The sequence below is a fragment of the Salvelinus fontinalis genome, chromosome 1 (assembly GCF_029448725.1).
Source record: "Salvelinus fontinalis isolate EN_2023a chromosome 1, ASM2944872v1, whole genome shotgun sequence".
NCBI classification, from domain to species: Eukaryota; Metazoa; Chordata; class Actinopteri; order Salmoniformes; family Salmonidae; genus Salvelinus; species Salvelinus fontinalis.
This window is the reverse complement of record NC_074665.1, coordinates 32,661,569-32,688,849: the sequence shown is the minus strand read 5'-3', so window position 1 is coordinate 32,688,849 and position 27,281 is coordinate 32,661,569. Positions and strand designations below refer to the sequence as shown.

The 27,281-nt window shown below is 40.7% G+C and overlaps 1 protein-coding gene across 1 annotated transcript in view; it reads left to right on the top strand.

Moving 5' to 3' along the window:
• LOC129853179 (DNA nucleotidylexotransferase) overlaps nt 1-27,281 on the top strand; it is a 157,767-nt gene that overhangs the window by 37,005 nt on the left and 93,481 nt on the right. Inside the window, exons 5-7 of the mRNA XM_055918934.1 lie at nt 6,585-6,656; nt 6,874-6,997; nt 9,096-9,228. Coding sequence (XP_055774909.1) covers nt 6,585-6,656; nt 6,874-6,997; nt 9,096-9,228 — 329 coding nt within the window. The remainder of the gene's footprint in view (nt 1-6,584; nt 6,657-6,873; nt 6,998-9,095; nt 9,229-27,281) is intronic.

The window sequence follows — 27,281 nt, the reverse complement described above, 5'->3', positions numbered from 1 at the left end:
CCACTGAAAACAACTAGAGCCTATGTGCATGTTGTAATCAAAAAGTATATATTAATTGCTGCATTTCTAACTGTCTTTTTGTGAGGAGCAGCCGGAAACTAGTTGTTTACGAGTGATGGGGTCGATAAACCAGGAGGATTCTCCATCATCGTTAAATCTCCAGTTTGGGAACATTTTGGTTTCCCAGTAGATTACAACCGTGATGGACAGAGAGAACATGTTACCACTGCTCAACCTCAAACATGTTGACACATTTACTCAGACATCACCCCAGTATTCCTACTACCGGAGCAAGACAGAAACGCAAAAAAACAACAACACAACTTTGTCTCCCCTCTGCATTCAAGCATCCCTTCGCAGCTGATTCTGAATGGGCCAAATAAATTACAAGAGCAATAGGTATGTTTATAGCCGTGGATATGTGCCCATTATCAGTGTTTGAGAAGAATAGGGGGTTTCAGCACCTCGTGAAAGTGTTCGAGGGAAGTTACGAACTTCTCCCTTACACCCATTTCAGCAAACAGGTTAGTACCCATAAGCAAACTAAAGCTAAAGTTGTCAATGAATTGGCCAATGCACCCTGTGTTGCGCTTACTACAGATGGATGGCCCACCAGGGCTACAGAGAGCTACTTAACAGTGACAGCCAATCACATTACTCCAGAGTGGGAAATGAGAAGTATGTGTTACATACACACCCCTTTTATGAGAGTCACACAAGTGCGTATATTTTTCTCTTTGTAAGAAAACATTACAGCATAGCATACAATATCTGAGCCATGTTTTCATATTGATTTCACACGCATATTGCACTTCATTTTAATGTTGTCGTTGATGAGTAATTGTGTGTTTTCATTTAGGAAAATACAAAGTGTTGGTATTCCTGATTGTGCACTCAAAAAGTCATTATATGACTCATGATCATTTACCGAATCAGGAATACCAACACTTTGTATTTTCTTCAATTTCCTGCTGTACCGAAACTGAACCGAACAGTGTACCCAAAACCACAATATGTACTGAACTGTGGGTTTGGTGAACCGTTACACCCCTACTAAGGAAGTAACATGGTCCACACACACCAACACAGTTGTGAAGAAAGCACGACATCACCTCTTTCCCATCAGGAGGCTGCAAAGATTTGGCACGGGCCCTCAGATCCTCAAAAGGTTCTACAGCTGCACCATTGAGAGCATCTTAACCGGCTGCATCACCGCTTGGTATGGCAAATACTTGGCATCTGACCGCATGGCGCTACAGAGGGTACTGCGTACGGCCCAGTACATCACTTGGGCCAAGCTCCCTGCCATCCAGGACCTCTATACGAGGCATTGTCAGAGGAAGGCGCTAAAAATGGTCAAAGACTCCAGCCACCCGTGTCATAGACTGTTGGTAAGCGGTACCGATGCACCTAGTCTGGAACCAACAGGACTCTTAACAGCTTCTACCCACAAGCCAAGTAGCTACGCGAACTATCTGCATTGATCTTTTTTTTGCAACTCTTTTGACTCATCATAAATGCTTATACTATTTATCCTGTTGCTTAGTCACTTTATCTATATGTACACCTATATGTACATGTCTACGTCAATTACCTCATACCCCTACACATCGACTCGGTACAGGTATCCCGCTGCTCCCGAGTGGCGCAGCGGGCTAAGGCACTGCATCTCAATGCTAGAGGTGTCACTACAGACACCCTGGTTTGAATCCAGGCTGTATCACAACTGGCCATGATTAGAGAGTGTAAGTAAGCATTTCACTGTAAGGTTGTTGTGTTCGGCGCACGTGACAAATATACTTTGATTTGAGTCCCATAGGGCGGCGCACAATTGGCCCAGTGTCGTCCGGGTTTGGCAGGGGTAGGCCGTCATTGTAATTAAGAATGTGTTCTTAACTGACTTGTCTAGTTAAATAAAGGCTACATATAGCCAAGTTGTTGTTGGGAAGGATCCATAAGTAAGTGTTTCACTGTTAGTTTACAAAGCATGTGACAAATAACATTTGAATAGATTTGAGCTACAATACATACTGTATCTAAACACCCACTGAATTAAACATTCAAAAGCATGAAAGCTTATGAAATCACCCCAAAGTCAACCCTGAGATTATAGGATTAAGTCGTCTTTAGAGAGCTCAAGCTCATACAGAAAACATTATGTTGCTAACGCCAGCTAAGATACTTACATGGACACAGGAAATCAGTCATTTGATTCCAGGTGTAGCTAACTAGTTAGTTTCCCAAATATCCAACAATAATGAAGCCAGCTAGCAGCTTGAAATGATGAAGTGGTATAAGTCCCCAGCCGTATTTAAATAGTCATTTTAATGATTAAGTATTCTGGTTATTGTGTGCAGCTAGCCATCCATCTAGCCATGCTAGCAAGCCAGTCAAATTTCCAATGTCCAAAACCAGCTAGCTAGCCACATCTCGGTAGTTAGCCAGTTAGCCAGCAAGTGAGAATGTGACGTATGTTGATGTCTGAAATCTCATCTAGCCAGTTACATAAAGCTAAAGAAAAGAACATGTCCTTGGGTGCTCCTGGAATGAAATAATAACATTGCTTCAATGCAAATGTCAGTGTCATGCTAGCTAGCTAGCCAGCTAGGAGACAGTCAGTGAGTGGCTAGCCAGACAGTAAATGCTAGCAAAGTAACGTTAGCTAATTCGTCTGCCATGGTTGGCCAGCCAGGCTGTTAGCATTCCTCAATCAACTTTACTCCAAGCGCCGGGCATAGATTGCTTTAGCTTCGTCCAGTCTGTCAAAGGTAAGGGTCTCTCCCTCATAAAAGACCTGAAGATAGAGCTGAAACTTGATCCCCTTTTTGTAGAGACAGGCTTTGATGACCTTCACGAGTTTGGCACTCCTGTCCAGGTAGAAAGGTATATCTTGCCCACTGAATTTTTGTTGATGCTCTCTCGCCCAGCGCATGGCACATTCCTTGTCTTCGTAGGGATAAAGGCGAGCAATGATCCCCTAGGCCGCTACATTGGGTTGGATTTGGGGCCAAGGCAGGCAGGGGTCGATATCCAGAAGTGGAGCAAAGGTACAGGATGGCAGGCAGGGTCAGGGACAGACAGAGTGGTCAGGCGGGCGGGTACAGGGTCAGGACAGGCAAGGGTAAAAAACCAGGAGGACGAGGAAAAAGAGAGACTGGCGAAAAACAGGAGCTGAGACAACACACTGGTTGACTTGAACAAACAAGACAAACTGGCACAGACAGACAGAAAACACAGGTATAACTACCCAGAGGATAAGTGGGGAAGATGGGCGACACCTTGAGGGGGTGGAGACTAGCACAAGGACAGGTGAAACAGATCAGGGCATGACACGAGGTCTGGCGGCTTGTCAAAGACATCACTGCATATCACTTCTAACGAATCTACCTTTGATAGCAGAACTGTGTTGTCTCTTTGCAGACGGGTGACAGTCTTCTCCAGTTCGACAATCCGCTCAGTGTTGTCGGTGGTGGAACCTTCCATTGTAGTGAGACATTGCCCAAAAGTGTTGACTGTTTCTCAAAAGCCATCAATGGAAGTTTGGAGAGGTGCCAGCAAGGTGCTGATGTGAACAGCCATATCCTCTTTTAGGCTACTTTGCTCTTTAGCTAGCTCAGCTACAGATGTGGTCATAGACAATGTCTCTGCAGCAGCAGGGCTGGCCGTGGCAGCCATTTTCAGTGCTCAAACACTTGAGTTGGCCTTCGTGAATGCGTTGGACATAGCAGTTCTCTTCAGGGGGGTTTTGACCATGGCACAACAAAAAGTGCTTTGAAGAAAACAACCAAACAATATATCAATTGGAAAACTAGATTTGGCATGTTAAATGTTAATATGAAAAGTTTAATTGGGAGCCTCTCTTAAATGTGTCTTCTTCAATTGCCTGACCGGAGGTTCCCTCAGAAAGATGTTTATAAATAGACAAAACTACTAATTATATCAGTATATATCAATGTAATAATACAACCACTCAATATGTTCTATTAAAATAATAGTGTTAGTTATACACATTTTTTTTATAGCTTTCTTTTCAAACATGCAGTTTAGGAGTCAGGTTTGGGATAGCCACCCCCTGGAAAGTAGCCTAGTGGTTAGAGCGTTGGACTAGTAACCAAAAGGTTGCTAGATCGAATCCTCGAGCTGACAAGGTAAAAATCTGTCATTCTGCCCCTGAACAAGTCAGTTAACCCACTGTTCTTAGGCCATCATTGAAAATAAGAATTTGTTCTTTTAACTGACTTGCCTAGTTAAATAAAGGTAAAATTGAAATAGGTGTATAAACAAAGACTTTATACTATATTAATTTTATAGTGTTGTCAGGTCCTGACCTTAGTTCCTTTTTTATGTCTCTATTTTGGTTTGGTCAGGGCGTGAGTTGGGGTGGGCGTTTTGTATTTCTATGTGTTTGGCCTGGTATGGTTCCCAATCAGAGGCAGCTGTCTATCGTTGTCTCTGATTGAGAACCATACTTAGGTAGCCTTTTACCACCTGGTGTTCGTGGGTAGTTGTTCCCTGTTTTGTGTTGTCACCTTTCAGGACTGTTTCGATTTTCGTTGTTCCACTTTTGTTATTTTGTATTTAGTGTTCAGTTATAATAAATTTAACATGGACACGTACCACGCTGCATTTTGGTCCGATCTTTCTTGTTCTTCAGATGAAAAAGATCGTTACAAGTATGTTTGTTATTGCCTTGAATTTAATTAGAACATACAGTAGTATCATGATGTAAATGAATGTAATTTTTTTATGGTGGGAATAAAATTTGTACCACTTCTGTAGAATCACCCATATACACTTGTGCATGCACATACATACACATTTCAGACTTCAGCTGCAGTCCATGTAACATATGTGCAGTCACACACGCAGTCGCATAAATACACACACACACACACACACACACTTTTGAGAAGACTGTCCTGTCACATCGGGTCAATCCACCCCACCCTCCCTAAACACACGTTCACAAACATCCTCAGGGCAGAAATCATTGCAGGCTGTAGAGTGTCAGAGAATGCCTATTTGAATTGAATGCTAAGCCACAGCTGGGTGAGATCTATGGGCAAATCCATGCAGGTCTGAAATTCAGGCAACGTCTCAATACGAAATGCATGGCGAGAAAGAAGAGAGAGAGCACTGACAGCTAATCTCTCAAAGCTCAGCACACAGTCTTTATCCAAAAGGATGATAATTCTTTATGTTAAGTAAAAGGAAACTGTCTTGAGATTTCCACTCATACTGTCATTTTGCCTGATATAGGTGTTCGCTGAGAGTCCGTCATTACCTATCCTACTTCTCATAGTGGCTCCTTACAGAACACAATCAAAACAACTAAACCAGTGACATGATACAAAACAAAGTGAAACTAAAAGAGTGAACCCAGTAAGCACTCACATTAGAGTGAACCCAGTAAGCAACCACTGAGTCGAGTATTGTTGAGTGAACATCAGAGAGGAAAAAGCTAAAAACTAACTTAGTAGTAGCTAGTAGTGAGCACTGAGGCAGTGGTAGTGCTGAACAATGTGTGTGTGTGTGTGCACCCCAATGAGAACATGTGTCAGAGCAATATCCCTGAGTTTGAGGAGCGTTGGCCTTGGCTTGAGGGTTGATTACCAGCATTGAGCAGTGAACTTTAGGCAGAAAAGTATATTCTACTTTCAGGTCTTAGCTGCTGTTCATTGTTACAATATTAACCTCAAACTTGTAAACGCTTCACCAAGAGTTGTGTCCTCTGAGATGACCAATTATGGTTCTATTATATAATTGTGATGTTGTTTGGAGTGTTAATCCTACACCAGGGTCCCCCAACAGTGTATCAGATTAGTACAGTAGTACTGATCTAGGATCCTCTCTGTTCATATAATCGTATTCATTAAGACCCCCACATTTTCTGAGCAAAAAATAATGATACTTTTTTTTATCATTCTTTTTAAATGTTGGTCATAAAATGATTTTAATTTTGGAAATCTGTTCCAAAGTATTCCCACGCATAATAGAGAGATATACAGTATGTGATCATTTGCAAGTGTAAGCCAGGTTTAAAATAACGATGTTTCAGTCAAATATTCAACTATCTGTTTTCTATCTTATTGCGGTAAATTTGCTTTTCTGTAATCATCTGTAATTATGTTCTGGCCCCCTGAACATACGCTCAAGAAAAAAGCATCCCGAATCGGATGAATCTAGTTGATGATCCCTTTACTACACCCTTTGATAAATGTAATATGGAGACACTTAAAATGTGACCAGCAAATGAGTTGTGCTCCCCAGAGAGATGAACACTATTAGGCTCGGCAACAAAGCCTGTTCAAAACAAACATTTGGAGCTGTGTAAAATAACACCCTGAGCTTTTCATTACAGCTATTGTGGAATTAATCCGATGCTTAACCAAACCAAAGATATCATTTATAGAATAGGAATGGACATGAGCATCAAAGGGGTACTTGATTTAAGTATAATCTGTTCTAAAATGAAAAACAAATATTCAAGCTATATAACTGTTTTTAGAGAAATTACTTAGAACTTACCAGCAGTTTGGCAGGTAAAATCAATATATTAATATAGTCTACTTGATTTTCCACAGGAGATCCTTACATTTGGCCGCTCTTTCAAAGTTGAAGAGATACGGGGTGATGAACGATATCAAGCACTTAAGGTAAGTTGCTCAAAAGGAACTTATTTTAAAATTCTTTTGAAGTCATAGAAATACCATAGCTTTTATTTCCTGTACATTTCCACCAAATGATCATTGTATACACCATAAAAATGCTGCCAGCAAGTATTTAAATAGTACAAGTACCAGTAATTCCGCCTCCCAAAGAGGTCCAATCTGATAATATGTTCTCTTGAGTACATCTGTCCTTCCCTGCCAGCTGTTCACCAGTGTGTTCGGGGTTGGACCCAAAACAGCTGAGAAGTGGTACCGCAGAGGGCTGCGCTCACTCAAGGAGATTTTGACCGAGCCCAACATCCAGTTGAACAGGATGCAGAGAGCTGGTATAAACAGGAGTGGCACACAACTACTTCTCTTTCTTTTGATATTACAACATACATATCCAGCTGCACTCAATGATCTTACTTTTCATATTGACCAAACTGCAGAAAGTATTATTATAATGAACTCTGCTGGTATCTCTATCCCTGGGATTGTATTCACAAAAAGTCTCAGAGTAGGAGTGTTGATCTAGGATCAGTTTTGCCTTTTAGGTCATAATGAATACTGTTATATGAACAGAGAGGATCCTAGATCAGTACTACTGTACTAATCTGATACACTTTTTGAAAACAGTCCCTAATTCTGTTAATGTAATGTCCTAGAGTAGGTTCTTTAACACAGCAGTGGACCCGGGGACAATTAGCACTTCACAGGGTGAAGCTGAGACCTCATGGGGAGCTAGGTAGCGAGTAGGCAGAGGGTACTGTAGCATACATTGTCTGATCCTCTGTAATAATGGTTTGGGAATAATAATGCATTTTATTTTGTAAAGTGCTTTCTTGCATCAAACAACACAACATTTTCAGTCACCTCCTTGTCTGAAGAACAAGTGAATAAACAGGATAATGTCGAGCCTTGCATGTTCTTTTCAAAAGTGTCATGGGATGTAGGCCTACATTGAACACCACACGTTGGCTGCTACTGTAGGCTGAATGATAGAATGTTAAAATGTTCTGGGATGCATTTTCTCCATTGTTTTTGATGGTAGAACACTCTGGTCAAATAGCCACTCTGATCAAATAGCCACAGTAGCGTACTTGACCACTGTCTGAAACTGCAACTTAAAGCGAATTCAGCCTGTGTTCACAGTAAACGCACACTTGAAGTTGCACAGAATTTTCATAACGTTCAAGTTTGCGCTCAGTAGGCTTTGGAAGGTGCTTAGTGGCATTTCTTTTTAGGGAACATTGGTACTAAGACAAAGAAACGTGGCACAGTGTGTAAATAATAACACATTAGCGCAGGAAATTAAGAACTTGATTAAAGTGCTGGAAGTGAATGCTGGAATTAAACAATTAACTATGCAAATGAGAAAAAGCTGTGTGCATTATGTAAATAGATCTCTGGCTCAAATAGAAGCCTGCCTCTAATAGTGTTCAGTGATTTAAGCAAATAAACACCCGGGCTATTAATTGAAGGTACAAAGGGTACCTTTGTTATTTTATCATTGGCTTGGCGACGTCTTCATAAACCACTATTGTATTATCTGTTCTATAATGGATAATAATGTTTTATTCGATTCAATTTCCACTCAGATACGTTTTTTGGAAGAGGGTGACATTTCCAGTAAACTAAGCTGAAGTTAGAGTTTTAGCATTCTCTGTCGCTTTTGAGTAGTTTTTTGTGAAAGAGTAACCCAAATCGTGAACCTTTTTTTCTAAGCAAGAGTACAAAGTTCTTATATTATTCTGAAACATACACTATATGTTATATTTAAATATGTTATATATATATACTGTATATACATGTTATATATATACTGTATATACATGTTATATATATACTGTATATATTTTGAAACATCCATGATTGTCAACTCGGAAGAGTGGAGGAGAAAAGTAGAGAGGAAAGCCGAGGCGAGTACAGAAGTGGAGGGCAAGTCAGGTGCGAGAAAATAGCATATTTCTTATTGTCACATGAATTTAGAGTGATACCTGTAGTCCTTGAACATCAATTAGGTTATATTCTCACTCTTAATAGTTTTTTTAGGGCTTAGAGAGCTTTAGCACTTAGGTGTGCAGTGTTAAATGCATTCCCCATGTATGAAACATTTAAATTACACATGAGTATGTCATGCAGCATGATAAGTTTAATGATAAATGTTTAAAACATCAAATATATTCCATGTTGAAATCTTCATATTAAACAGCAAAAGCATTCACTAAGTTGATAGGTTATACTCAGGAGAATATTTAACAGCTTTGTGATTCTAGTTCATATTTATTGTTATTTTATTATATATTTGACATGTTATGAAAATCCACAACATTTTTGAATATTTCCAAAATTACAGGTAAATTACTATACTGCACATCCTCCACAATTCTACTGCAGCTATTGCCCACTTCAGACAGACCGATTTTGACATTTTCCCTTCAGGTTTCCTATATTACAGTGACATCTCCAAGGCTGTCAGTAAAGCCGAGGCCAAAGCTCTTGGATGCATCATCGAAGAGACAGTTCACTGGATCGCACCCGATGCTATACTGGCTCTGACAGGTGGCTTTCGCAGGTACCGTACAACTCTTGTCTCAGCTTGTCAGTGTTCATGTATTTGAGTGTTTGTAGAGTTTGAAATAGTAGACCAAATACAACACTGTCTGTACAGTATGCAATAGTCTTAGTTTCTTGTTGTTGTCTGATGAATATAACCCCACTGTTGCAGGAATCAAATTACACTTGGAACATTAAATGAACTAAATTTCGAATATTATTTAGCCCATTTTTATTTTTTAAGAATGACACAAACCATGAGCGTGTCCATGACCTCTAGCTGTCCAATTTATTCTCTCTGAGTTTTTCACAAACACACACACACACACATGCACACATTACAGAGTGGGGATTCCCTAGAGTCTAGGAAATCCCCTCTGTAATTTGTGTGCCTGCGTGCATATTTGTGCGTGCACTTGCATGTGCTTGTGAAAAAGTGGTAGAGAATAAATTGGACAGTTCAATCTGCCTTGATTTACTCCAATATCTGTTATGCACAAGGAGTTCATTCTACATACTTTATCACATACATGGTTCGTTAGTTCCTGCCAAGAGAGAAGAGAGAAACGTGTGTATAGAAGCATCAGGCATATATGGTACCCTACAGTAATTACACTCACATGACATTACCATGTTCATAAAGATTGTCTACATTCACATAAATTGCTGGCTAGGCAGCTACGAAGAGAGGCTCTTTATGTCCGTTTCCTTTGTGCTCTATTTATGTGTGGCACAGTGTGCTTCAGTGAGTTCGGAGCTCTGGGCTCTATGGTGGTGTAAAAATGTAGCCGTGTTAAATAATGGAAGAGCAGTCTGCCATAAGGACATGCGCTTCTCTTCTCTACGGGAATGACAGGCCTGCTGCTGGTTAACCAACAGTCTGTAACACTTACAGTTGAAGTCGGAAGTTTACATACACCTAAGTCAAATACATTTAAACTCAGTTTTTCACAATTCATGACATCTAATCCTAGTAAAAAATCCCTGTTTTAGGTCAGTTAGGATCACCACTTTATTTTAAGAATGTGAAATGTCAGAATAATAGTAGAGAGAATGATTTATTTCAGCTTTTATTTATTTCATCACATTCCCAGTGGATCAGAAGTTTACATACACTCAATTAGTATTTGGTAGCATTGCCTTTAAATTGTTTACCTTGGGTCAAACGTTTCAGGTAGCCATCCACAAGATTCCCACAATACGTTTTGCTTTGGAGGCACAGCTTTGGAGCAGTGCCTTCTTCCTTGCTGAGTGGCCTTCAGGTTATATCGAAAAATAGGACTCGTTTTACTGTGGATATAGATACTTTTGTACCTGTTTCCTCCAGCATCTTCACAAGGTCCTTTGGTGTTGTTCTGGGATTGAAATGCACTTTTTGCATCAAAGTACGTTAATCTCTAGGAGACAGAACGCGTCTACTTCCTGAGCGGTATGACAGCTGTGTGGTCCCATGGTGTTTATACTTGCGTACTATTGTTTGTACAGATGAACGTGGTACCTTCAGGCATTTGGAAATTGATCCCAATGATGAACCAGACTTGTGGAGGTCTACACTTTATTTTCTGAGGTCTTGGCTGTTTTCTTTTGATTTTCCCATGATGTCAAGCAAAGCGGCACTGAGTTCGAAGGGAAGCTTTGAAATGCATCCACAGGTACACCTCCAATTGACTCAAATGATGTCAATTAGCCTATCAGAAGCTTCTAAAGCCATGACATCATTTTCTGGATTTTCCAAGCTGTTTAAAGGCAGTCAACTTACTTTATGTACACTTCTGACCCATTGGAATTGTGATACAGTGAATTATAAGTGAAATATCTGTCTGTAAACAATTATTGGAAAAATTACTTGTGTCATGCACAAAGTAAATGTCCTAACCGACTTGCCAAAAAATATAGTTTGTTAACAAGAAATTTGTGGAGTGGTTTAAAAACGAGTTTTAATGACTCCAACCTAAGTGTATGCAATCTTCCGACTTCAACTGTATATCTCCTTGTTCTCTGTTATCCCCCAACCATCTCTCTTTCTTTCTCTATATCCCACTCTTTCTCTCTTTCTCTCTTTCTCTCTTTCTCTCTCTCTCTCTCTCTCTCTCTCTCTCTCTCTCTCTCTCTCTCTCTCTCTCTCTCTCTCTCTCTCTCTCTCTCTCTCTCTCTGACAGTACAGTAGAATCCTTGATAATACAGTATAATCCTTCATACACAGTAGGTAAAATCGGTGGAAAGAGAAACACACTGATTTCTTTTTTTCTTTAAATTTAGATTTGTTTTCTTTATTTTTCTATTTTTTAGGATGTCCCACTCCCCACTCCCCCCAGGTTATTTCTATAAAGATTCCAGTCTGCGGATACTTCCCTCAATAATACATTGTGGAAGTATAGTTCTTTGTAACGCTCTGGGCAGCCACACAAGCATACTGAATTGATTAGCATTTTAGTCCCACATAGGCCTGTGTGCCAATAACCTCTCTCCGCTCCAGTGTGGTTGATCTTCTGGAAACAGCTGTAAATGTCCCATGACTCTTGCACCCTATGGAGGGATGACAGCTGGAATGATAATTGATTATGTAAATATTGTCTTCACTGGGGGGAAGAGGGGGAGATTAAAAAGTGATTAAAGCATCATGGGTAGTTAACATGATTGGAGTTGAGAGGAGGAACTGTAGCTGATTTATTTTATTGATTTGCAGCTACAAGATGTGTTTATGTTGAAGGGTCTACCCAGAAAACTGGGGACGTCCTGAGGACATTCGGCGACATTCCCATTAGGTCTGTAAGGTTCTGCTTTTCTTTTCTTAGTCAACCTTGTGTTCTTTTTCTTTGTGTTCTTGAACGTAGCCCTGTTTCTTTGTGTTCTGGAACGTAGCCCTGTCTTTCATTTTTGTTCATTGATTTCGCCTATGTTCGTTTCTCACCTGGTCTCATCAGCTCCCTACTCAGTTCAGTTCTTTCTGTTTGTATGGTTGTGATGAATTGTTTGACCGTTGCCTGCCTGTGACCACGATTCCTGCCTTCTGCGAAGGCTTAATTAACATCTGCCGCTCTCTGCGCATGAATCTACACTCTTTTCTCCCTGAGTATTCATTACAAGGTCTCCTAAGAGTTTTGGCGCAATGTTATTCATGTGAAGTTCTGAGAATGTTCTAAGAACGTTGTGTGATTGTCCCAAGGGAACATTCTCTGGGGGACCTTTGTCTAGTTCCCAGTATGTCACTGAGGTCCACGTCAGGACTTTTTTAGTCTGTTAGCAGGACCTTTATTTTACTAGTCCTTAGGACGTCACATGATGGTCCCAAGGAAACATTCTATGGGGGACCTTTATGACCTGGGGACGTTTTTAGGATGTTCTTGGGCCAATGTGTCATAGTCCCCTGGAGGTTTTGTCTAGTCCTTTAACGTGTACGAACACAGGGTTGTGATCATTCTACAGTGGTCCCTGCAGCGTATGCTCAAACCGGTGTGATTAGAACACTTCATCAGAACGTCTAGTTACGATTGACGCAACAGGCAGCTTTTGAGCTGGCTGCTGTTTCTTCATAGAACATTTTTCAGTCTTGACAGGGTTATGTCCTCAATGTGAGCAGTTTATTATTTAGATGTAATGTTCAGACATTCACAGTAGCAACAGCATAGCATAATTGTCATCCACATCGGAAAATGTAGGCTACATTAGTCCTAGCGCTAACTGAGTAAATAGTGAGCTGACACAAGTGGTCATATGTAGCCAACTCTCAGCTGATAGAAACCATAATATGAATTAGCTAATAGCAATTACTATTTACAATTCATCACATCACAGGTGAGCTCACAAGTGATTGAAATAATTGAGCAAAACACTTTCTAAAAGTCTAAAGTAATCCCACGGTGGATAGTTTGTGCGAGCCACCGTGTCTGTTTTTCTGTGTCAAACAAAGATAAAAAGACGTGACCAGATGAGTTTGGTCTGTTTGCAGTATGCATGTTAAAGGTGACGTGGGTGTGTCGTCTACCATCATTCACTTCTGGTAGTTTACTCGAAAGATGAGTGAACCATCCCTTCACCTCGTTTTGCTGTAACATCCTTGGTCTGACAGACGTTTACGTGCCACCCAGAACGCATTGAAGGATGTCAAGAAACATGGCTCCACACAGCCGGAAAATAACTTAGCATTACCTCCTCATAATCCATACAAACTTAAAAAAAAATATTTTACACACATCATATGCATCCATTACAATCTATGCAAGAATCGGAATGCATGATTTGTCACAAGAACTTGAAAACAAGAATAAAACAATAAATAAATAAATAATATCCACACAAACCATTTTCTGATAGTGATATATTGATACAAGATGCCCATGCCGGTGTTATGATAACATTACTGATGATTTGTCGCCAGATGGTTTGTTTATCTTTCTACCATTGTCGCTACAGGGAGTAGCTAGGCCTACAACCGCCTAATCACGTCGGGGACAACTGTTGTCAACAAGGTGTTGATTCTGTCAAGAGAGCACTGGACTAGACATATTTGTCCTAACAGCTTGGCAGCTCTCTCTTGCTTCCTTGAAAGTGGCAACTGTCTCTGCGTTTCAGCTGCACATGTTTTATTGAGAGTAATCTCAATCTTGCTTGTAAACTCAGCAAAAAAACAAACATCCCTTTTTCAGGACCCTGTCTTTCAAAGATAATTTGTAAAAATCCAAATAACTTCACAGATCTTCATTGTAAAGGGTTTAAACACTGGTTCCCATGCTTGTTCAATGAACCATAAACAATTAATGAACATGCACCTGTGGAACGGTCGTTAAAACATCTTATGGCTGCAGGGGCAGTATTGAGTAGCTTGGATGAAAGGTGCACAGAGGTACCCATAGTAAACTGCCTGCTCCTCAGTCCCAGTTGCTAATATATGCATATTATTATTAATATTGGATAGAAAACATTCTGAAGTTTCTAAAACTGTTTGAATGATGTCTGTGAGTATAACAGAGATCATATGGCAGGCAAAAACCTGAGAAAAAATCCAAACAGGAAGTGGGAATTCTGAGGCTGATCGATTTTCAACCAAGATCCTATTGAATTCACAGCGAGAAATAGATGAGTTTTCTAGATGTCAACAGTCTGTAGAACCTTGTCTGATGCCTCTACTGTGAAGGGGGGGCGAATGAGAGGGGAATTAGTCAGGTCTGCCAAGATATGACCATGCTCTAACCATGCGCGTTCACATGAGAGGGAGCTCTGTTCCATCGTTCATCTGAAGTCAATGTAATTCCCCGGTTGGAACGTTATTCAAGATTTATGTTAAAAACATTCTAAAGATTGATTCAATACATCGTTTGACATGTTTCTACTGACTGTTACGGAATTTTTGGACATTTCGTCAGCTTTTAGTGAACGCTCTTCCTGACGTTGGATTTGTTTACCAAACACGCTAACAAAAATATCTATTTGGACATAAATGATGGACATTACCGAACAAAACAAACATTTCTTGTGGGAGTCCTGGGAGAGCATTCCGATGAAGATCAGCAAAGGTAAGTGAATATTTATAATGCTTTTTATGAGTTTTGTTGACTGCACAATTTGGCGGGTAACTGTATGGATTGCTTTTGTGGCTGAACACTGTTTTCAGATGATTGAATATTGTGTTTTGCCGTAAAGCTTTTTGAAATCTGACACAGCGGTTGCATTAACCTTTTGCCAATAGGTGGCGCAATTAGCATTTTTTATTTCTGGGTGTCGCCAAATTAAACTGCCTCGTGCTCAATTCTTGATCGTACAATATGCATATTATTAATTCTATTGGATAGAAAACACTTTCTAGTTTCTATAGCCGTTGGAATTTTGTCTGTGGGTGACCCAGAACTCTTTCTACAGCGAAATCCATGACAGGTACTGCGATGGTCTGAGAGCGAAGCTCTGATTTCAGATCAGTTTTGAAAGTCTCTGTATATTCTATGGAACGACATGAACTGCACCCGCCTTCCCCTGGATGTCAGTAACCAATGAGAAGTGGAATGGGCTTGCTGCGTAGCTCTCAGAGGTTATAAATGGCCAAGGAGCGAGAGGAGCCTTCCTTTCCACGCTGAGCATTGCGCAGAGAGGGACCTCAGGATGCCATTTTCAAACGCTCAATTTTAAACGTTAGATGTATCCATCTGTAATTTAATTAGACATAGGTGTTAGAAGCATCATAACGAAGCTATTTTAAACCGAGTTATATCAGATTATGCGAGTATATTGCTATTTTTCGGAATTTCCTCAGTATTGCGCCTTGAGGATTTGGACACGTTATGGCAAAATAGCTTCGGCTAGCTAGTGTTAGCTGCCATATCATAAGTTGAATGCAACGTTTTACAACCAAGCAACGATTCTTTTGGACAAAGAACCACCATGGCAAGATTCTGATGGAAGCTCGTCGAAAAGTAAGAGCTATTTATGATGTTATTCCGTTTTTATGTGGAAAAATGTAAACTCAATAATGGTGATTAGTGACGCCGTTATTGCGTCACTAGTCTGGCTGTAACGCACACTGTATGTCTAGTAACGTTAATTTTAAAAATCTAACTCTGCGGTTGCATTAATAACTAATACATCTTTCATTTCATGTCCAACCTGTATTTTTTTAGTCAAGTTTATGAATAGTTTTTGATAAAAATATTTGTATTTTCAAAATGGCGCCGGACAGATTGCTTGAGTAGTTGAACACTATTTCCATTGTGTAAGCACGATTTGTGCCGCTAAATATGCACATTTTTGATCAAACTCTATATGGATTGTGTAATATGATGTTACAGGAGTGTCATCTGAAGAATTCTGAGAAGGTTAGTGAAAATATTAATATATTTTGGCGATGTTGAGTTATCGCTCTCTTTGGCTAGAATCAATGCTCTGGTAACGTTTGCATATGTGGTATGCTAATATAACGATTCATTGTGTTTTCGCCGTAAAACACTTAGAAAATCTGAAATGTTGTCTGAATTCACAAGATCTGTGTCTTTCCATTGCTATGTGCTGTGTATTTTTAAGAAATGTTTTATGATGAGTAAATTGGTAATACACGTTGCTGTCTGTAGTAATTCTAGGAGCTTTGGTGAGATTTGTGATGCTGGCTATGCTGGCTGCAATGGCAAACTATGATTTATACCTGAAATATGCACATTTTTCTAACAAAACCTATCCTATACCATAAATATGTTATCAGACTGTCATCTGATGAGCTTTTTTCTTGGTTAGTGGCTATCAATATCTTAGTTTAGCCGAATTGGTGATAGCTACTGGTGTTGAGAAAAAATGGTGGACAAAGAAAAAGGGTGTCTTTTGCTAACATGGTTAGCTAATAGATTTACATATTTTGTCTTCCCTGTAAAATATTTTAAAAATCTGAAATGGTGACTTGATTCACAAGATCTGTATCTTTCATTAGGTGTCTTGGTTTTTGTGATTTAATGATATTTAGATGCTACTATTTAAATATTTAAAAGCGATGCCCCTGGGGGGGGTGGGGGGGGGGATCCCGGATCCGGGTTTCAGAGGCAGTAAAAGTTAAGAACAAGTGTATCTTTAATTCTATGTAAAACATGTATCTTTCATCAAAGTTTATGATGAGTATTTATGTTATTTGAAGTGGCTCTCTGCAATTTCTCCGGATATTTTGGAGGCATTTCTGAACATGGCGCCAATGTAAACTGAGGTTTTTGGATATAAATATTAACTTCATCGAACAAAATATATATGTATTGTGTAACATGAAGTCCTATGAGTGTCACCTGATGAAGATCATCAAAGGTTAGTGATTAATTTTATCTCTATTTCTTTATCTCTATTTCTGACTCCTCTCTTTGGCTGGAAAAATAGCTCTGTTTTTCTGTGATTTTGCGGTGACCTAACATAATCGTTTGTGGTGCTTTCGCTGAAAAGCCTATTTGAAATCGGACACTTTGGTGGGATTAACAACAAGATTACCTTTAAAACGGTATAAGATGTTTGAGGAATTTTAATTATAAGATTTCTGTTGTTTGAATTTGTCGCCCTGCACTTTCACTGGCTGTTGTCATATCGATCCCGTTAACGGGATTGCAGCCATAAGAAGTTATTAAGACACTAACAGCTTACAGACGGTAGGAAATTAAGGTCCCAGTTATGAAAACTTAGGACATTAAAGAGGCCTTTCTACTGACTCTGAAAAACACCAAAAGAAAGATGCCCAGGGTCCCTGCTCATCTGCGTAAACTTGCCTTAGGCATGCTGCAAGGAGGCATGAGGACTGCAGATGTGGCCAGGGCAAAAAATTGCAATGTCCATACTGTGAGACAGCGCTACAGGGAGACGGACAGCTGACAGCTGACAGCTGACAGCGGACCGACAGCTGATCGTCCTCGCAGTGGCAGACCACGTGTTACAACACCTGCACAGGATTGGTACATCTGAACATCACACCTGCGGGACAGGTACAGGATGGCAACAACAGCTGCCAGAGTTACACCAGGAATGCACAATCCCTCCATCAGTTCTCAGACTGTCCGCAATAGGCTGAGAGAGGCTGGACTGGCTTGTAGGCCTGTTGTAATGCGGGTCCTCACCAGACATCACCGGCAACAACGGCACCTATGGGCACAAACCCACCGTCACTGGACCAGACAGGACTGGCAAAAAGTGCTCTTCATTGGCGAGTCGCGGTTTTGCTCTGGTGCGGTATCGATTTGGAGGTGGAGGGTCCGTCATGGTCTGGGGCGGTGTGTCACAGCATCATCGGACTGAGCTTGTTGTCATTGCAGGCAATCTCAACGCTGTGCGTTACAGGGAAGACATCCTCCTCCCTCATGTGGTACCCTTCCTGCAGGCTCATCCTGACATGACCCTCCAGCATGACAATGCCACCAGCCATACTGCTCCTTCTGTGCGGGATTTCCTGCAAGACAGGATTGTCAGTGTTCTGCCATGGCCAGTGAAGAGCCCAGATCTCAATCCTATTGAGCACGTCTGGGACCTGTTGGATTGGAGGGCGAGCGCTAGGGCCATTCCCCCCAGAAATGACCGGGAACTTGCGGGTGCCTTGGTGGAATAGTGGGTTAACATCTCACAGCAAGAACTGGCAAATCTGGTGCAGTCCATGAGGAGGAGCTTCACTGCAGTACTTAATGCAGCTGGTGGCCACACCAGATACTGACTGTTACTTTTGGTATTGATCCCCCCCTTTGTTCAGGGACACATTATTCCATTTATGTTAGTCACATGGCTGTGGAACTTGTTCAGTATGTGTCTCAGTTATTGAATCTTGTTATGTTCATAGAAATATTTACACATGTTAAGTTTGCTGAAAATAAACGCTGTTGACAGTGAGAGGACGTTTCTGTTTTTGCTGAGTTCAGTATTCTCTCTTCGTTTATGACAGCCTACAGCGAAGTGTTCATTACTGACACATTTGTAACAGTGTCCATTTCTTCCATCAGGGTTGGACTCTTACACCGTTGACATCATCTTGGTTTGCGTTTACCATCACCACTATCAGAGTATATTTTTGGTACGTGGCTGGTGGGGGTACTTCCCTGTCTTTGTCCTATTGGTATGAGAAAGGCTGGCTACTTCTGTGGTGAGGTATTGAAGAGGATCACAGATGGCTTTGTTTCCAGCTTTAAGCTTCTCAGTCAGGGTATTTAGTTTACGTGCGTGACCATTCCCCTTCCTAAGACCACTGACCTGTTCTGTGTAGTCTTTCTCCTCTTCCTGAACTGCAACTACTTTAGCTTCTTTGCTCTTCAATAAGGCGAACATCTTGATTTTCTTTTCCATCTCCAGACTGTAGACAGTATTCATCTTATCCAGTAATGTCTCGCCCTTCACATTTGGATCCTGTAAGCAAGGCTTGAGATCTGCAGATATGATGTCATCTTGGAGACCTGTCATCGCTGTCTGCAAGAACTGTGTTTGGATCAATTCTGGGTTGTACTGCAATCCACCTTTAGCTCGTTCTGATGCAAAGAAGACTTTATGTCTGATGCAAAGAAGACTTTCTGTCTGATGCCCATTGCATGCACTAAGAACTGAATAGGGGTTTCTTTGGGTTCTTGAACTGCACTGGTCAATGAGTTATCAGTATTTGTCTCAATGAGTTCAGTGTCAAGTCAGTTCTGCTTTTTAGGTAGCATTTCAGTTTAACCTCTGGAACGATCGACTGAATGACAGCTTCAACAGTTTCACCTTCAATATAGACTTTTTTCAGATCTTTTAATCTGACTCTGAAGACTGTTGAAGTTCAATATATCCTTCTGGCCAACTTCACCAATCTGACTACTGATTCCGAACTATTTTCTGTACGTGGGGTGTACACCTGCACTCGTATTGGCTTATTATCTGACTCAATTTGACTGGCTGGTTTGTGAGAAGAAATGCCTGTAGCAGTAGTACTATCATCCCCCACAATAGGGTGTCAACCACAACCAGCTGCCCATGATCCCAAATCCTGATGTACTGATGCATCTTCAACAACATTACCCACGTATCCCAAGCTGTCAATCTGATAATTTACTGCCAAAAGCACTGCAAGTCCCTGATCTTTCACCTGAGTAACCTCATCTCCCGAGTGGCGCAGCGGTCTAAGGCACTGCATCTCAGTGCAAGAGGTCCAAGTGCACTACAGTCCAGGCTGTATCACGTCCGGTAATGGTTTGGAGTGCCAATCGCGTCATCAGAGTTTGGCTGGGGTAGGCCGTCATTGTAAATAAGAATTTGTTCTTAACTGACTTGTCTAGTTAAATAAAAAATACATCTCTCTCTAAGTACTGAATGATACCTCTCCTCAACAAATTAGATGCATTTGCAATGTCCTCACTAACTTTTAGTTTCAGATTCTCGCATATTTTCTTTCAGCTCACTTAATGACAACGCAGGCAATTTCTTCTCAATTTCGACTACAACATTTTCCCTTTCAGATTCCATTTTATCCTTTACTTGGCTTGTTCACAGCTAGAAAACAAGAGTACATCAACTAACGGTTGGTCAGTTTCTCTCTCCTCCATGCAACAAATCCACCACAGGATCATGCTTGCTAGCTAGCTATATATTTCTTCCCACTCCAGTCTTCTCTTGTAGGTATTTTAACATTTTAACGTCTTGATTTTTGTTTTAGACCGGGCGGAAACACCCTTGAAATGAGTGACAACTCCAGTCCAACTTCGTTTTGGCAACTTTATATGAGGGGCTTGGTTCAATTACTAAACTTTTTGTTTTAGTAGTGTCGGTCTTCTATGATAGCAATCACGGAACTGACTGACCTCTTGCATGATGTAATTCTCAATTTTGTGTTCTTTTTTAAAGAGACAGTGTACAATTTCCAGTGCAATACATCTCAATAGGAAAACAGTGCTTTCACAATTAAGTAACAGAATTTTCCAATATATTACTTTTATAAGTATTTTACTCAACATTTTAGGTTCTTATAATAGCAAATGTCTTTACAGGGTCACATTCGTTTCTAGGGTACAACATAAACAAACCATCTGTGGAAACATCATCAGTATCACCACACTGGCAGCCAATCACGTCACCCCTGACACTCACTTGGAGCCATTCAGTGTTGTTGTTTATGTATGTAGCTAGTGGGCTAAGATGTAGCATTAGCAATGTATATCAAAAGGAGACAACTCACAAATGTGAAAATTCATTTTTTTTTGTAAATTCAGAAAATGATTCTGAGTATGACAGTGAGGAATCAGATTCTGACAGTGACAGTGAGGAGCTGCCCCCCCCCCCCCCTCTCCCCCCCAGGTCCCTCTGTAATTGCTGGTGTCAATGAAGCATAAGAGATCTACGGTAGCTGGAAGGTCCCAGTCTGGAGTGCAAAGTCCCTTGCAATCTCCCTCGGAGGCAGAGGGCTCCAAACTTTTTCTGACAGAGGAGCTGGTGGGAAACATAGTGGAGGAGACCAATCGCTAAACCTTGGAGCTACAGGAGAAGAGAAAGCCACAGGGGTGGACCACCTGATGGGAGAGTGTGTGCTTAGCTATAATTACAAAATGAGGGCAGTGGATAAGGCAGACATGATAAACAGCTTTGTGGTATGTGCTCGGAAAACCGCCAAGTGGTATAAGAAGATATTTTTCCATCTGATCGGCACAGCTGTCCTCAAATGGCCACATAGTTCACCACCAGCTAACAAGTTAGATGATTACTGAAGGTTTTTTGTAATTGGACATACAGTTCACATATAAATCAAATACAGTTTCATTATGCAATTCTGTTGACAATAGCTCACCCACCTCCCCACTCCCTTATCATCCTCCCTACTCCCTCTCCAAACAGTATGTTGCTAGCATACAAAAGCTGTCCTCAATCTTCTGCATGAAATGTGTCCAGTTCCGGTTATGCTCTTGGCAAGTTATGTTCAATGTGTGTGTGTGTGTGTACGTGGTTTCTGAAAGTACAGAATAAAGAGGAATTATTGCTAATTAGAATTAAATATCAAGATATAGAAATAAAACAACATAATAATTGAAGAGCTCCACAAGGGCTCCACAAAGGTGTAGGGCAGGACAGAGCTATGCAGGCCAAATTAATACCCAGGCCAATGCAATGGTCATGATAAGACCAGAGCAGCTTCAAATAATGTGTTTATGATGCTTTCCGGACAACTGGGAACTCAGAAAAGCAAGGTCAAATCATGATGTCCGCAATCTTCAGGACGGAAAGTTGGAGCTCTAGACAGAGGCCTGAGTTCCCTTTTGGATCTCCGAGTTGGATGACCGTTCAAAACGATTTTTCCTAGTCGGAGCTAGTTTTTTTTCCAGAGTTCCTAGTTGTCTTGAACGTACTGAAGTCAGGAGTCAGAGATTTCAGAGTTCCCAGTTGTTTTGAAAGCGGCAATAGGATACAACACAAGCTAATACTGCTTTGACGCCATTAGCATTGTTTTACATAACTAACAGTATTTTTTTACTACATAAGCACAATTGAGTATAACACCATAAAGGTTATGAAATCAGTACCTTGTGTGTCCGCTGTAATAAAGGAATACATTACGCTCCATAAATAAATATGTTGTGCTACAGTAGAAATGACAACACAATATACAGAAACTGTATTATGATAATGTAATAAGGGACTTTGATAGAAACACACACAGTAATTATTAGTAAGGAAAACGACAATGAAGGCAATACGGGCGCCAACCGGAAACTGCGCCAGGAGGAAAAGTTCAGGCAGGTTCTGTTCTGACTGAAGCACTGTAGGAGTACTTGGTCTGTCATCGAAGAGAAAAATTTGTCTGGCTCATCTAGCTAATCCTCATCCTACATTAGCATAGCATGCCTAAAATGTAAGTTGTCTGCCACAGTGAAATGGGTTTCTTTTATGTGAATTAATGAGGAGGCAGAACACACCTCAATTCAAACTGTTGTTAGAAAATCATGGAAATTGACAAGTTGAACATAGCCTATAGATAATTAGCAGAGAGCGCGTCTTGGTTTTAGGGCAGTCCTGCTGTGTAACAATCTCATTTTGGAACAGCACATAAGAAAACACACTGGGGGGACCGTTAGAGATATTTGGAACTCACATGTGAATTGAATAGTTCCCGGTTTGTCCCGGGGACGTCCCCAAGGACATTTTAGGACGTTCTTGGGAGGTTGTGTCATGGTTCCCTGAATGTTCTTGGGAAGCAGTGTCATGGTCCCCTGTATTATTTTGTGGTAATTCTTACCCCCTTTTTCGCCCCAATTTCGTGATTACGATCTTGTCTCATCGCTGCAACTCCCCAACAGGCTCGGGAGAGACGAAGGTTGAGTCATGCGTCCTGCGAAACATGACCCTCCAAGCCACGTTTCTTAACACCCGCTCGCTTAACCCGGAAGCCAGCTGCACCAATGTGTCGGAGGAAACAGCGTTCAACTGACGACCGAAGTCAGCCTGCAGACACCCGGCCTGCCACAAAGAGTCGCTAGAGAGCAATGAGCCAAGTACGCTGTTCAGCTAAAATAGTGTAAAAATCTTTAATCAATGACAATATGATTTCGATTGACTTTTCAATATGACCCAAACTGAAATTTGAACTCACAACTTCTGAATTTGGGGTATGCTGATCTTTCTGGTGCTCCACAAAGTCTGTAGAATTTCAGAAGCACTTAGCAAAAGAGTACAATATGCACTGCTATTATAGTTATCAGTTAATCTGACTTATTTCAGCAGTTTGAGTGCTTAGATGTGGTATATAGGCCATATAGCACTAACTCCCGAGGTACCTATTGTTTTTATATACTGGTTGCCAACACAGTAAGGCAAGGAACTACCCATGTAAATTGAAATGTTGCTTTAATAAATAAATTCATGATAAATACATTTGAACAGAAAAGGTAGTCCGGACAAAAGTCTCATTGCTAGACTGATTGCATTGCAACAAAACCACATGTTAGCTCGCAAGTCTAAATTAAATGTATTCAAAAACCGAGCATTAGCGCCACTTTTAGAGTGACAAAGACATGGCAATTATTTATTCATGTTGATCTGGATGAAAAATTGTCCCATGTTATCGTTTGTTTTTGGCTTCCCCATGTAATCGTTTGTTGGCTCCACGGTGCTGTTCTTTTAGCTGGGGGAGCTGCTGCTGTGTTGTCAGTGCTCCACCACGTCCTCGCTTCCAGATTTGGCCTCCAGTAACTTTGAAGAGGTTGTCCTATGACAGACAATATTTCTCGTGCCTCTAATCAAGCTTCCAACAGTTTCTGGATCATGGTGGTTCAGAAGCAGTGGTTTGTTTAACTTCTTGCGACTATAGGGGGTGCTGTTTTCTCATTAGCATAATTTGCATTACAGATTAAACGGCTTCCTACTCAATTCTTGCTCGTACAATATGCATAGTATTACTATTATTGGATAGAAAACACTCTCTAGTTTCTATAGCCGTTGGAATTTTGTCTCTGAGTGAAACAGAACTCAATCTACAGCACTTTTCATGATAGGGAGTCAGATTTCAAACATTTTGGCCACTGATCTGGAGTCAGTTTAAAGCTCACTGTAAATGCTATGGAGAAACAGACACTGCTTACGTCTTCCCCTGGATGTCAGTGCGTGATGACGCTTTGAATGGTGTCGATTGCGCAATCAGTTTCTCTATAAGACACCAAATAGCGGAAGTAGCTTCCCTTTGCTGCCTGCGCCTTGCGCGCGAAGGACATCGGACTCGCCTCCTTCCAAGCGTTAGTTTAGCCAGTAATATTTCTCCGGTCATATTTTTACCCGTTACAGGTGTTAATAGCATCATAAGGTAGTTAATTTGAACCGTTGTATAGCAATTTATATCCTTTTAGTGCGATTTTGAGGCATTGCTTTGTTGTGCACTTTGAAGCGCTGGGCACATTTCGGGGTCCCGGTCGTACGTTAGTGGGCATTTCGACGGACAAGTGGACATCTTTCGACCAAAAGAAGATTAGACCCAAGAAAGGATTCTTTGCCCAAGATTCTGATGGAAGAACAGCTCACAGTAAGAACAATTTATGATGATAAATCGTGTTTCTGTCAAAAAATGTTAAACGCTTACGCCGCCATTTTGTTTTGTATAGCTTCGCTTGGCGCAACCAATATTGAAAAGTAAGGATAATTAAAAAAATGTAAATCAGCGATTGCATTAAGAACTAATTTGTCTTTCGATTCCTGTCAACCCTGTATTTTTTTGTCAAGTATATGATTAGCTATTGATTAAACTAGATCACTCAAAGATGGCGACCGACATTTCCAGGGTTGTTTTGCTACTATTTTCATTGTATAACCACGTTTTTTTATGGCTAAATATGCACATTTTCGAACAAACTGTATATGTATGTTGTAATATGATGTTACAGGAGTGTCATCTGAAGAATTCTGAGAAGGTTAGTGAAAGAATTAATATATTTTGGCGATGATACGATATCGCTCTCTTTGGCTAGAATCAGTGCTCGGGTAACGTTTGCGTATGTGGTATGCTAATATAACAATTTATTTTGTTTTCGCCGTAAAACACTTTGCCGTAAAACACAACAAAATCTGAAATGTTGTCTGAATTCACAAGATCTGTGTCTTTCCATTGCTATGTGCTGTGTATTTTTAAGAAATGTTTTATGATGAGTAAATTGGTAATACACGTTGCTGTCTGTAGTAATTCTAGGAGCTTTGGTGAGATTTGTGATGCTGGCTGCAATGGCAAACTATGATTTATACCTGAAATATGCACATTTTTCTAACAAAACCTATCCTATACCATAAATATGTTATCAGACTGTCATCTGATGAGGTTTTTTCTTGGTTAGTGGCTATCAATATCTTAGTTTAGCCGAATTGGTGATAGCTACTGGTGTTGAGAGAAAATGGTGGACAAAGAAAAATTGTGATTTTTGCTAACGTGTTTAGCTAATAGATTTACATATTGTGTCTTCCCTGTAAAACATTTTAAAAATCTGAAATGGTGGCTTTATTCACAAGATCTGTATCTTTCATTAGGTGTCTTGGACTTGTGATTTAATGATATTTAGATGCTACTATTTAATTGTGACGCTATGCTAGCGATGCTAATCTGTGTTGGGGGGGGGGTGGGGGGTGCTCCCGGATCCGGGGTAGAGGCTCGTTAGAGGTTAAATCTGCGAAGAGGCAGCTTTTTTGCAGGCTTTGGCAGCATTGTTGCTTGTTGTGAATTCGGTGTCCTTTTGTATACTCCATGCCAGACTGAGAGGGGGGTCATTGATATGTCGGTTCAAACCAGCTCTGTGTCCAGCGTAGCTGCTAATCCCATATTCTTCGCTGTTCATGTTTCTTACTGAACCATAAAAGTCCCGTAGAATGACGTTCAGCTCGGTTTTTGTTGTGTTCCCAAACTCACAATGTATCCCTTTTTTCTAAAAGCTTATTTTCTACATTGGCATGTTGAACTATTGCTGATGTAGGCATTTTATCGAGGTGAAAATGATAAACGTCATAGTCATGAAACAGTCTCACGCACTGTACACACGGCTAAATGCTGTTTTAGCCAATCAGCATCCAGTATCCAAACTACCCAGTTTATAATAAATAATAATTATTGTATGAATAAACATACCGAATGTAATCATTTATGTCAAAGTGTGTCAAATATGTAAGTTAAAAGCACTACTTGTGTGTGTGTGGGTGTCCCCAAAAGACAAAGAGCTGTGACTGGATCAGTGGTTCACCAATCAGAGCCTTGATGGGCTTGGCAACAGTAACAAGGAGTGATGTGTTAGGAAACTACGGTGCACGTGCCCTGGGTAGAACTTTCTGTTTGTTTCTTTGTTTCTTTGCGACCATCAGGTGACAACCCCGGGACAAACCTGGAACTAGACAAAAACCTTCATTACACAACATCCCAAAACCTTGAGGGAGCCTGCAAGGGACCATGATCCAACATCCCAAGAAAGTCCTAAAAATGTCCCCGGGGATGTCCCCGGGACAAACTGGGAACTAGACAAAACCTTCAGGGGACCATGACACAACTTTCCAAGAATGTCCTAAAATTGTCCTTGGGGATGTTCCTTGGGACCAACCGCGAACTAGACAAAATCTCCAGGGGACCATGACACAACATCCTGACGAATTTAGGTGACCATTTCGTATGATCCCGGGACGCCATAACGACTCATTATTGTTTGCAGGGTATGAGGAAGAGATTTAAAGTATTCAAAGCTCAATGGAAGAGAGAAACAATCTAAAGCAGCCAGACCTGGGTGACCTTTTTACCTGCCTGGATTGTCGGGTGGGCGGGTTTTGCACTTTTGAGACTTTTCTATTGGTTCCACTGCAAGCTTAAGCAAGCACATCTAAAGTACTTGAAATTATTTCAAATTGTATTTGAACCCAGGTCTGGAAGTAGTTCAAAAAGAAAATACTATCATCTAATTTACATCATGAACTGGTTGCTATAGAGTTGTTCTTTGAGCCAGGTTCATAATCCCCTGAAGTTCATAATCGAACCATCGACTGGCGAGGGAACATGCACATCGCCATGGAGATATTCTCAGGGTTGATGAAACACCTTTGCAGTGGAGACCTATTATACCAAAAATAACTGTTATTACATCATTCAAATGTTCTTAACAGTGAGGGGCCCTCCACTCATCC